The 14,055-nt window shown below is 35.0% G+C and overlaps 1 protein-coding gene across 2 annotated transcripts in view; it reads left to right on the top strand.

Annotated features, from left to right (window-relative positions):
- The window catches only part of LOC108754894, an 18,616-nt gene extending 6,239 nt beyond the window's left edge, over nucleotides 1-12,377 (top strand). The window contains exons 4-6 of one of the 2 annotated variants that reach the window (XM_018497552.1): nucleotides 6,621-6,710; nucleotides 11,784-11,852; nucleotides 12,024-12,377. In XM_018497552.1, the coding sequence (XP_018353054.1) occupies nucleotides 6,621-6,710; nucleotides 11,784-11,852; nucleotides 12,024-12,287 (423 nt within the window). In that variant the 3' untranslated portion in view covers nucleotides 12,288-12,377. The remainder of the gene's footprint in view (nucleotides 1-6,620; nucleotides 6,711-11,783; nucleotides 11,853-12,023) is intronic. The other variant, XM_018497553.1, reaches the window with a different exon arrangement.
- Nucleotides 12,378-14,055: the final 1,678 nt, after the last annotated feature.

Below are 14,055 nucleotides of genomic sequence, written 5' to 3' on the forward strand. Positions count from 1 at the left end.
CCGAAAAACTCGAAACGAAGGAAACTCCGAGTCGTATTGCGAGGACCCTACGATACAGTTAACCCTTTCGCATTGGAAGACCCAGCACTCCGTCTTAAAGGAGTTGCGTCGGCGACGCGCGCGGCGTTTCGCAGCTTCAATCTAATAAGCACGCAACTCGTTTCAGGATCGAGCGCGCTTATTTCCGCTCGCGCGTCTATTCCCTATTTTCTCTCGGCGCAGATACACAATATCAAATTAGGGACTGCGTACGACAAATTGCAGCCCCGACAATCGCGCGTGACGATGAGCGTCACGCCGACGAGTCTTCCTCATCTGTCTCTGGAAGACGCGCAAGAAGTGCCTCGCAGTTTGTCACCGAAGCGAAAAATTCAATTCGCGAAGTACTTTAATCCGCTAATTGCTATAATCGTTTCTCCGCGACGTAAAAGTCGAGAGTACGTTACACCCGTGCGTCTCTCGGTAGCAGTGGAATTGTCTGGGGTAAACTGTTGTAGCGAAATTTTTTGAATTATTTCTCGCAAGACATATAAAATATTCCTCGCGCGAGCTTTCCTTGGCCTCACGTGTACCCTTTTTTCCTCTATAAAACATAATTTTTCATCAATTTTGCCGGAATGCGGGAAACTTTATAGGTTCTGTGATGTTTCTAAAATGCAACTACCTAATTTGTGCCTTAGTACCTCAATATCTTTGTGTACTTTTCGTTTTCCGACTTCCTTATCTTCACTCGAAGCTTTCCCGTACACGCTACTGTTTTAATATATACTTTTTATGCGACCTCAGAGAGTCCACTCTAAGTCGTCAATAACCGCAAGTATTACATATTACAGAGCTATGTCCGGATATTAATATTTTCATACAGAGATATCCGAATATTAATATTTTTTTTACAGAAAGGGATGATCCTTCTCTTGCGTTCCTTCGCAGTTGATAACGCAAATTTCGTAAATTAGATATGCAATGAATAAACGGGGAATGCCGCTTATCAGTGATATCTGCAGATTCGTAAAATGACATTCCAGCCGACGCGACGTTCTTCAGGTCTGGCAGTCGCGACGTCGCGGAATTTCGCACACGAATCCTCTCGTTGTGGATCGCCGCGCGACGGCAGGTGCATAGCGCGACGCAGGAAAATAGCTGTCGTCTTCATAGTTGGAGGGAACGCAGTAAATTCCCGCGGTCTTTGAACGTCTCAGCCAACGGCTCGAATGGCGGAGGGCGGGCGTTCTGTAAATTTTTCAAGACGCTTCTTGCGCGGTCGGCGAAACGCGGGGAAAACAAGCTTACCTCACAGCAAAGACTCCAGAGAGAATCAAAGGAGAGAGTGGAGCGGATGGAGTGTTCTCTATTTCCGATTGGTTCCGCCATTTTCAGGTTACGTCCGCAAATATGCATATACACAGGGGAGGGAAAAAAAAAGATTGGTTAAAACAACGGAAAACTTTACTGATTCAGCAAATTCTACAGTCATTATATAGGGACAGTAAGTTTTCCATGTTAAAATAGCAAAGTTACACAGTTAAATAAAATTAACAATTACAAATAATTATATTTGTTGCAATGGCACAACAAACTCTCTCTCTTTTGTTTATACAGCAAAGATAACTTTCTGTGGAAATTAATCCAATACGTAGATAGAAATTTTTAACAAAACATGCCAGCTAAAATGCCGTGTACTTTTGCTCTGTTGTAATAAAGAAAACTTATTACATTAGCTATTTTCTTTCTAGCAAAAAATTAGTTGAATTAGCATACTGATGATTGCTTACAGATATAATTTCTTTGTTGAAACATTAAATCTTCTTGCAATTAGTTATAGATGTTGAACTCGCGTAGCAAGTTACAGCTTTACTGAACCACCCCATGTATTTCTTTCAGTTTTGATGTTTAGCGCTGGCAAAATTGTACATTGAAACACGATCTAATCGAGATCTGAAGTTTAAAGAGGTTAAATGTCCCAAAGTTTGTTGCCAAAGATTACCTAAAAATGGCAGACTTCCGATAAATTCGCTCCATTATTTCGCTCTTGGTTCTCTCTGGAAGATTCTTCTTACACATATCAAGTAGCCGTTTGCGCGCGGATCGATGTGTGTTTGTTCGCTCGTGTATCTGGAAGGAAGCGGAATTCGGAGTGTTTCCCCTGTCGTGTCGTTTTTACGGAAACAATTTTAGCAGATTGGAAATTAAAATTTCACGAGGCTCCATCGCGGTAGTTCCATCGACCATCTCGAGACGTCGGAAACCCTTTCTCTTTAAACGCGCCTCGGGATAAACGGAAGTGCTTCATTATTGCGTTACAGGGACTCCGAAGCCAGGCTTCGAAGCCACGGGCGGAGATGCTGAGCCTGCGGTAAAAAAGTTTCCAAGTGCTTCGCCTTCCGTTGCGGACGAGAAAGAACGAAGACGTCACGCGTCATCTTCTTTTACTAAGCGTAGTAGTTCCGGTCTAGAAAACCGGAAAACGAGCTCATAAAACTCGTTTGAGCATGTACATTTACCGCATTTGATTATATAAATGATTTTGGGTTACCTCTTTATGAAAATTCATATGTAAATATTTCAGTTTTGATTAATCACAAGACAAATATTTTGCTAAATTGTTTAAAAAAAGTTCGAGCTTTTGAACTTCGTGCTGTAAAAGGATTAAATACAGTAATATTTTACGCTTTCCCGATCACGTGTTTAAGAAAGTTACAATTGTAAACGCATATAACACGCTTTACAGGGTACATTTTAGTCGAAAAAGAACGTTAAAATGGAAAGCGTATGTATATCCGTATTAAAAAGATACAGATAATTTTATTAAATAAAAATGTTTCGTTTGAACCAAGCCTGTTATTTATAACCGATTTATAAAAGTACAAATAAATTATCTATAAATTTATTATTTACAATAAGTAATTTATATAAATTAGATAAACGTTAGATTAGCATCAAGTGGAAACAACTTAAACAAACTTGAATTCAATGACATTTAAATTCGTACTTTAATTAGAAAGATTGAGAACCAAGGATAGAGAGAGTTCAATTAAACCGTCGCTGATTAAAAATTGACTTTAAATTGATCAAAGAATCCTATCAGACGAAAGAACGGAATGCGCTCTATGTAAGGTATCGCAAAAGGGCGGCGTCACGCCAATACGTTGTCCGCAATTAGACGCTGTAGAGAATCGCGACACGTAAAGCCGTAAAAAGCTTCAATTGCGCAATCGAACTTCGCCGATACAACGTCCAAGTACTGGCGAACAGAAATTTCCGCTCTAACGGCGAACGCCGTTAAAGGAAGAGAAAGAGAGAAAAAAAGAGACAAGAGAGAAAGGGAGAGAAAGAGAGGGGAAAAAAAAAGAAGAAGACCAGGCGGGACTTTTATCCAGGTGTTTCTTATAAGCGCGAGCGCTCGTTGTACACTCGCAGGCTATTATCCGGGATTACCGGGGCCCGTCCGGGTACGAGAGCAGATAAGTACAGCAATATACGGGAGCAAATTTGTTCCCGACGAAGCCGCCACTGGCATCGCTATCGCCGTCGAGGGTAGTTTAAATGAAACGCCGGCGAGTAAAGCCGGACGAGGTGTCCGCGGATGACAGCGGCGGCTAAGGCGTGAGAGACCGGCATGTCCATAATTATAGCGACTCCCGAAAGCTTTGCGTTAATATCGCACCCGGTAATTGTGCGCGGCATTAATTGTCCTCGGCGCTAACATCGAGGTGTCACCGCTGGAATTGAAGGAATATCGTCGAATATTAAAACGGGTATAAATGATCTTTAATTTCAATTAGCAGTTATTTTAATTAGTAATTAATATACAACAGTTTATATTATTATTATTATTATTATTCAACTTATCTATGTCATTTTATTACTGCGATATATGTATTTAATATAGCTATGATGTTATAATATTTGATATGTGTATTATTACTTAAATTATAATAAATAGTAACATTATCTTATTCAAACATAATATGATGATAGTACAGTTATACTCTTTTTTATGTGAATACACAGTAATAACAGTATAAATTCTGTGATCAATCATTCAGTGGTCACTTGTCGGTATGCAACGTATCCGTATCGATCCATTTTATAAACGTGATTCGTTCCCTCTAGATACAATTTCTCTTTTTACTTTTCCTTTCCCTTCTATCCGTCTCTCTCGATCGTCACATTTATCTTCTCTCTTCGTTTGAGGAGACCACTTGGTCCATCCTGTTCTATATTTCTTTCCGCTGTCCCATCCTAAACCTACTTGCCCTGGTTTCTCTGTCATCGACCCCGATGAGCATTTGCATAATCTACTTTGTATCAGATTCGAATGGGTCGAGTTGGCAACCCGTGATTTTCGGTACGACCTCGATCGATCGATCTCATTGCGCCTATAAAGATCGAATTTGAGTGCAATAGTTTGTACCAAAACCAAAACGAGAAACATTTAAATATTACATCCAGTACTATAAATATGACTTATTAAATTTAAAATATTTTCCGTTAATTGTAAATATTATATCGATATTAATAACAAGTTTAGTTAAACGTTAAAACTTCTTCGGTGTTATTCGATTAAAATATATCTCGTATACTGCGGTTTTCGAGATCTTTATAATTTCTAATATTTAGAAATACTTACTGATAAAGAAATTATTTTGCTCTGAATGTGTATCTTTGTTTAAACTTTTCTTAGACAAGTACTAATAGGATTAAAGGATAACTATCCCAATTACTATGCCCGTTTCTATAAAGTATGCTTTTGTATTTTGATAAGTCACAAAGAAAACTAGCACAAATATTTTAGATTTAAATTAAAAACAAATAAATAAACAATAAACAAAAACAAATAAATAAAGAAAATTTTTTTTGTCAAGTTAAATTATTAATACATACGCTACCGAAGATAATATTTCATATTTTAAGTATTAAAGCATTTTAAATATTTTTCGATAGATATAGATAGATAGGAATTTATGTGAATCCAGTAATACATACCGCAAGATTTTAAGCTTGTCCCTTTTAATGTGCCCTGTATTGGAGTTGAGAACGTTACGTTATGAGTATATTTTGCAATAAATATAATTGAAATAATGATTTATGTAATATTAACATAAACAATTAACTTAAATTTATTATCTGTTTTAGTAATTAAAGTATGTTAAAATGAGTCAAATGTGGATATTGGGGGCACATTAATAGGGCCATCGCTTAGAGGACTCATTAATAAGAACAAAAACATGTTTTTTATTTTTGTCAAAAGCATTATAAAGTATTAACATTTTTTAGATTAAAGAAATATTGTAAGAAAAAGAAGTAGTTGAAAAACCGATATTGATTGCAAGCAGATAAAATTAAAGCTACAATATTTAATAATTAATTCAGTAAGAAGCAAATTGGATAAAAGGCACATTAATAGGGATAGTTATCCTAGATTACGCTATTTCTTATCTATATACTTATCTAAATATGTATAAAGATAAATATTTAGTAATTAGATTTTATTTTATATTATATAAAATTGATATTGTAATTGAATACTTAATTTATTAAATTATTATCTTTTAATTTTGTTGTGCTCAAAATTCATTAATCCGGAAACAGTTACCTGGGATATTTTTACTTGCCAACGAAAAAATTGTCATTTGATATGTGGATATTGCTGAACATATATTTTCCTTCTTTATTAATAATTATTCTTTAAATATTCAATTCTATCAAAAATCTGCATTTCCATAAAAAAGTATTGTATTAATTATTGATTGATTTTTTAAAAATACTGTCATAATAAGCTTTAAGTCAACGTGTTTATTCCATTCAATATTTATTTAATTTATCTTTATTTTTCAGAACATAATATAAATAATAATATCGAAAAACAATTAATAATACATAATATTATTAATAATGTGATTTCAATTGAGATACAAAACAACCAAGGTGATTATTTATGTAAAAGAAAATTAAGAGACTATTCCCAGATTAAAAACAGGATAGTGCCTGCTTAATTATTTATATATCTTCAATTTGCTTAGTTTAAGTAGACTTAATATTAATAATTAAACATTTATTAGTAATTTATTTATTAAAATATATTACGACTAGTAATGTGGAAATGTACTGTTTATGTGAGCTGTCGCAAAGATGTATAAACATATAAATAATATATATATATATATCAGAGTATGACACTCAACTTGTATGTGTATGCCGAGAGATATTACCCGTACGTTGTGTTTGCTTGCACTTTTGTCGGCGTATGCCTCTTCATGGCAAACAGTAATCTACACAACCACATCTATCCGCAAATTTGCGGGCGCCGGTATACTCGCGGGTACATACAAGTGCAGAGGTATGCGCGCGAGTCGAAGGGGTTATTCTCCTTGTCGTTGAACTCTCGCAAAAAGTAAATAAAGCCTTTAGTCAGACGTAGCACCGACATGTTTAGCTTGAAAGTTTCACCAGACCGGGTCGGTGTTGTTAATAATAGTACAGACACAGTGACTGTGCTAGTAGTAGTAGTAGTAGTAGTAGTAGTAGGAGTAGTAGTAGTAGTAGTAGTAATAGTAGTAAGTAGTAGTAGTAGTGGAAGTAGTAGCAGTAGTAGCTTCAGGGGTTGTTTGTTGTTGCAGAGAGAATGGCTGATGCGCCGGAGATCGTACGGGGACTCGGTCAGCGCGCGCAATCGCCAGCAGATACTGCAGCGTACCAGAAGATTCAAGGTACGACGATGCGATCCGCACGTTTGGATGGATTACCGATCGCGGTTTATCTTAGGCATAAGAGGGTAAATTGGTAGTTTCGACGGTTATGCTACGCCGTTACTACAAACTACATCGTTATCCGTTCACGTTTACGCGATTGATCGCGAATTATGTCATTTTTCAACGCAAAGATACGATAGCAAATCTTTAAGATTTTTATTTATTTGCTTTAAACTTCCGTTTTATTCCTTTCTATTTTCATACTCGTATTTATTTATTTATTTATTTATTTATCCTTGGGTGTATCCAGAAGTTTTTTTTCGAGGGGAAGATTTTATCAATTATGTTATCACATAAACAGCGATTAATTTAATAAATTGCTTTTTTAAATATTTTAGAGATACTAAGAATGTATTCTCGTTCTTGATTTTAAATGGAAAAAATATTAGATTTTGTAAATTATAACTTTTATATTTTTCCTAAAAAGGTATAGATAAAATGCAGTTAATAAAAATATGTAATTATGAATAAAGTACTTATTCATATATTTCAGCGCATATTGTATTTTTTGGCTTAAAAATCTTGCAAAAATTTCCTTTATGTATCGGACACTCTGTTAAAGCTCTAACAGTAGTTTCAGAAAATATTTACATAGTAATGGGAAGAAAAATGGTTTATGTGATAACAAGAAGAGTACTTAAAATAAAAAATTAAAAGTTGTATTTTATTATAATTAAAAATGAAAAAAATGAACAAGAAATTTTGAGGGATAAACCCCCAAAATCCTCTCCATAACTCTGGATAACGTCCATATATCTATTGTATAAATTACACATGGTGATCGTGTAAAAGGAAATAGAGATACTTTGTACAACGCGTATTAAAGTCAATTTTAAGAAAACGTTATTTTCTATGTTCTTTCTAAAAGGGAAAATTTTGTTTATATTTATGCTTTAACTATGCAATATTAGCTAAATCAAATAATCAGCTAAAATAAGCTAATATCAGCCAATATATACTATTTTAGCAATCCTAATGATATTAGCCCCTGAATGCTCTGAAACTGCAAAAGAACAAAATAACAAGTTTAATTTTCAATGATATGCAACAAAATGACTATATTTTTCTGCAGTTTTAGATCAATAACTTTCAAATGAATAAGTAAATCCAAATAAACTTTTGCACAAACATTTATTACTACTTGATTAGTATATGTATAAAATTTGACTTAATCTTTAATATTATTTCTCCGTTACATACGAAAATAAGTATTACAAAACGCGATTTTACATAAGAGAATCAAGACAAACAAAAAAATTAAACAACTTTTAACTTAATAAAAGAATTGTGCTTAAATTTTACAAAGATATTTAAACGTAATAATGGAACAGTCTATGAAATTTTTAATATTTTTGGTAAGATTTTGAAATGAGAGACTCATACACTCTCAAATTACATTATTACACTATTGATTTAGTATAATGGTTTGCAAGTTTCCTTTGCAAGGAGGATAAACGATGATATCAGGAATAGCATAGTGGACTTTACGTAGCTTAAACGAACACGTCCCATGTCCACCAGACTTTCACGTGCAAAGTGTCAGATAGATCTTCGATCGCGGTCGTACGATGCCCGTCCAGTTAGCGAAGGCATCTTATCCCACATTCAATCGTGCAGTATTCCTATTCTCGCTCGAAGAATCTGGGCATTATCGGAAATGAAATTCCGGAAAGTGTCCGGCCACAACCCGGACGCTGCATTGTGCTGCATTGTGCATAACTGAGAAGTCGTAATTGTATTTTCCTGGTCCTATCGTCTCTTTTCCGCGAGTTGCGGCGGATCGCTAATCACGATCGTGTTGCCGTAGTTGGATGGTTCGGCGGAATATAATGCTGTAAAAAAAAAAAATAATAATGGGCGAGCCGCGGCTCGTGCTTGATAAATTAGCATCGATGCCATTCGGTCCCGTTACGGTCGATATTTAATTGCCAATTAGAGGACGCAAAAGAGGCATTGCTGACGGGTGCTGGCTCGTTTTACTCGGCACACTCGTGAAAGTCAAGCCTCGTAATGACCGGCCGCAAGATTTATAAACGAAATTAATTACGTACGTACCGCCTCCGCGTTAACAATGCCGAGATCGCCTTTTTTTCCTCTGGATCTCTCTCTTTCTCTCTTTTTCTCTTTCCTCTTACCTCTTCTATCTTGCTGCTCGTTCTGTCTCTCTACGGTTGCGTATCTTGTCCTACCCGTCATTATCCATTCGTTTTCGCTGTCACATCGATTCCTCGTTTAATATTGCGACAGCGTTCTAACTATTAAATATTGACAACTATTGCTTTATTTATTCGCGAGGTCAGAGTAAAAGAATCAGAATAAACAAATGACAGTATGATATTGATGGATCAAAAATAAGTATCGATTTTGTCTTTTATTAATCAACGTTATACAGCCGCGCATTAAATATACGTTTATTAGATATACGTTTTGTTCTCAAAATATAAAACGTCTAAGGGCCAAATTAAATCCCGAATCTGCTCTCAATCGAAGGTAGATTTAATTACTTGACAATATTTTTATTTATACGTATAGATTTTTTCCTCTCAGTCTGCCAGCCTTATCTATATTATAGCTCGATATTTTCACTTCATACAGCAACGGCGCCGGCGCGCGGCAATTCCGGTACTCTTATGTATGAAATTTATTATGCATCGAGAAGAGAACGGGGTGGAACGTTAGAAGACGCGTTGCGATTTCGCAAGATGAAAGATATCGGGAACGCGCTGCGGAGAGTCTCGTCGGGACAAAATATTCATAACGGTAGAATGAAATTCTGCCGGGTCGGGGGATCCCTCCATTCACGCTCCACTCCCGGGATACAATTCCCGAGAATAACTTAGTTTCGTATCGGCCGCGGCTAAGTCAATTGCACTTTGGCAACTTGTATTCAATTATTCCATTTCAACCGGGAATGCGCTCACGACCTGATCTCGCGAGATTACAAAGGTTCGAGCTTAACGATTATTCGCGCGGAACGCCGCGCCGCCGTTGCCGTTACGTCTGTTTCTACTTGGCCGACCCAATGTCGGAAGAATCTACTGTATGTACACTACGGTGGCGTAGTATTATGCCGCCCGTTACGTTGAGGGTCGATTTATGCTTAAACTTTGCAAATTGTAAAAGCAATCGAAATTTTACATCGCATTAGCAAACACAGCGCAATTACGTTGTTTGTTATCATCAGAGCATGTTCTCAAGATTTTGTATATTATAAAAATAACGCTAATTTTACGGTACATCGGTTCGCAGAAGACGACGTAGTAAGTACTACGTGCGCTGTACGAATCCTACAATTTCCTCATGCAAATACCGAATCTTGATCAACACTGCGGAAATGATACGCAATATTGTTTTAACATCTGGAAGTTCCCTTAACGAACGTACGCTGTAACGTTTGTTTGCGAGACTGTTTCTCGTGTGTTTTAATGAATCGAGCGCTAAATTAGAAACAATATTTGACGAGAATGACGAAAAAATTTAATTTAATCCGATTTCGATTCCAAACATATTTCGAATTGTTTGAGATATTATATTTTCAGCTTTGCGGCAGAAGCTTACGATTTACATACGATTTGCATAAAATGTAAACATCAACAAATTATTATACAGAATACAGTAAAAATTGTGGCGTAAACCAGCGAGAGTGTTGGTGAAAAATAATTCAGCACTTGCAGCATATGAAATTTCTACACATAAAATTTCTGCATGCACAATTTTTCCACAATTTTATCGTGGCCATCTAGCGCATTACGTTACGATTTTCACGATTTCAAAAATGTACACTATATTTTATTACCTGTAGATGTATGTGTTGCATTTCCTTACTGTCTACATTCACCGCCGAATCTCCGGCGTTCTGACGATTAGGCTCGCATACGGAATGTAAGACGGAATCACTGTCGAGCTAACAGACGAGCAGTCCGTGTAGAAGTGGCCTAAAGTACCGTTATCCTCACGTAAATTCAATTATACGTACAAAGCTACTACTGCGAACCACAACGACCACGAGTGTAGGCAGAAATCGAGGGTATGAGAAGCGAACAGGGGATAGGGCGAATAGGGCGGCTCTTATACACACGCGGATGAACCTGCGGTACGCCTCTCACAAGGAGAAGTAGTCTCGTGACTCGAATACTACGGCAGAAATTTCAATTATAGTCTGTTTCCTGTACACGAGTACAATATACCTACATGGTACGCATCTCTCACTCGGTTGACATCGATCTTTCCATAATATAGCAGTGATATTCAGCTATATTTAGATTCACTCGACTTTAATCGCAGCTTAATTTGCTTTTCATTTTGGAATCAATGAATTAGTATCAATTCCCTAATCGCAGCTTTCTTTTTATTTATGCTTTGCCTTTTTAATTTTGAAAAAGATAAATTACTGACGTTAATCATCGTTTAATTTATGTTTTACCTTTTTAAATTTTATTTCGGACAAAATAAACTACCATCGATGTTAATCATGAAAGTTTAATTGCTTTGTCTTTTCTAATTTTTGAAAAAATAAATTACCATTGGCATTAATTTATGCCTTGCCTTTCTTCCTGTTTTATTAAAAATATATTATTATTGATTTTATTTACAATTTAATTTGTAATGCTTTATTTTCTTTAATTCGATCTGGCTTTGGAAAAAAAACGAAGTTAGTGTATTTTAATACTTAAATATTACTCCAAGTCTGCCACATTCCTCTCTCTTCAATGAAAAAGAATAATTAACTTAATGCAGATTATAAAAAAGTATAGTAATTTTTTAAAATAGTATCCCTGTTATACTATTTATTTTATTTTCCGTTATTGTATTCCTCGCGTGGCGCCGATTCATACTTCTTTTAAAGTAAAATATGTTTGAGCTATAACGTACTCGCTGGAAAGGCTCGGAAGGTTCGACGACGACACGGAACAAAATGTAAAATCACAGACCGTGAATATCATTTGATTCTTCCGTCTTTTCTTCCTATTTATCCGATCGAAGCGATTCGCCCACTCGTCTCGCGAGCACTTATCCTCTTTATGTTCACAGTCGAGACGCGCCATCGTTCAGAAATGTTTCTTACCTTCTTTGAAAGATTGGGACGCCACAACATCAAAGGTAAATTGAGCTCTTTTGCGACTTCGCCGCTTTTGGTACTCCGGCTGACTTTCTGCCGGAGGACGTCGCGCAATTATTCGCGTATCTCTGTAATGGAGCGGAGGGATCGTAGAAGAGCAACAGCGATTCGAAGGTCATCGCTGATGGGTAACCTCGTCTCGTTTATCGTAGAACCGTGAAAGCTCGAGGATCCTTGAGACGAATAACGTTACACAGGAGAGTCTCTTGAAACATCCTGTCATGTGCCCGAAGAAAGGGATCGCCACGGACGAAACATCGACGTTCCGAGAGAATGAAATGTTAGAGAAAACGTTAAGTTTCGAATCGTCTCTTAATTTATACGCATCTTGCGAAGACCTAGAAAGATGGCAACAGTGTCATTTGCAAGAAACAGAATTAGCAGATCGTTTTATGCGTCAAACGTTAAACTCTTGAACAAACCTGTTTCGCGCATAAGAAAGATAGTGTAAAACTTTTCCAAATATAATTTTTGAATGTTTGCTCTCGTGACCATCATTCTATCTAACCGTCCATTTTTATAACTGTTAATCAATATTTTATCACGGTTTGTTTTCCGTCACGTTATTATATAATTCGGTTGCTATTATGTTTACGCTCAAAATCATATGCCAGTCGAAATGTTGATATTACGAAATATTTAACGCTTTATACAATAAAGTTATTTAAAATATTCTTTTCTATTACATTCCTAATTAATTTGAATGGGCTATATGCTATTTGAATAGATATTGCGAATTAAATTTAGCTGTTTTAAGAATACAATCTTCTATTAATTATTTAATCTAAAAAAGTTATTTATATAAATAAATTTATTATTATTTTAAGTCAAATTTTTGCTTAAAAAACAAAATTATGTAATTATAAAAAATAAAGAAATTTTAGATACTGAAGTGTCTTGCTACTCATTCTTTTTTTATCAATATGATTTTATGATTATATTTTTATAGTAAAATTTAAAAGAGGAAAATATTGAGAGATTATATAAAAATAAGCGAAGAAGGTTATACTCATAAGGGGAATACTAGGTGACGGGGTCGAGGATTTTTATGCGCTTTTTGCAGGCTGTTTTTGAGTGAAATAAAAAAACGATACTCTGTCCGGCTGTTTTAGCCATTGGTCCATAGTTTCGAGGAAATCGATTTTTTAAATAATTATTGTAGTAATTTGAAAAACGTACTGTATAAATAATATCAGTATCTTTGTAAATTTTATTTTATGTTATTAGTTTTAATTACTTTCGATTGTAATGAAATTTCATGAAATTATAGCCAAGCCAATAGATAGCCAAGTCTGTAGAAAGCAGATTTTTTAAATGTCTGCTACGTACTACTGCCAACAAAATGAAAACAGAATTAGATGTACATAATACTGTTGACAGACTGCTAGAAAAAAACGTAAGAGAATCTGCAAGCGTAAGGTAATGTCGGCAGGACCTGTTCAGTTTCTGCCAACAATTTGCCTTCACATTATGTCGACAGGCAGTGTTAACAGAATATAAGCCTAATGCGGATGCAGTTGATGGCAGGCTGCCGTCATTTTCTGCTCGAATCTGCTGACAGTCTGCTAGAAGACTGCAAACATTTGGCTATTTGGGTACATATCAGTATTATAGATAATAATTAAATACGCATTTATGGAATATTTATGAAATATTATCATTATTATCATTGTCGTTGTTGTTATTTATGAACGCATAAATAAGATTGTAATAAAAACTGTTACAATTTCTGATAAAATTAGAAATTGGAAATTATGATTAAGAACACAAGTAAGTCATACTTGTATGTTTGCAGATAGCATATATTGAATAGTAACTAGTTGAAACGTTAAAAGTTAAAAAAAAGTTAATAACTTAACTTAGTTAATTTTAAATGCATTAATTTTTAATTTAATTTAGTTACTGTTATAAACTTTAATTTATTAACTTATTTTAAATTGAAAATTTTTCTATCTTTCTCAATGCTAATATTTTTTTTCTATAAAGTCTTAAACATTAGAGAATTAATTTAGAAAAAGTTCAATGATTTTATGATGAGAAATCTATAACAAGAATCACACCATACAATAGCTAGTTTTTATTAATTTTATTAATTTTCTTATCCAACCTTGTATGTTTGTTAATAAATATTTATGTTTTTCTTGTTAATCAAAAGAAGATTATGACTTACTTGTTTCTAATCAT

This window comes from Trachymyrmex septentrionalis, unplaced genomic scaffold, assembly GCF_001594115.1.
Source record: "Trachymyrmex septentrionalis isolate Tsep2-gDNA-1 unplaced genomic scaffold, Tsep1.0 scaffold81, whole genome shotgun sequence".
NCBI lineage: Eukaryota > Metazoa > Arthropoda > Insecta > Hymenoptera > Formicidae > Trachymyrmex > Trachymyrmex septentrionalis.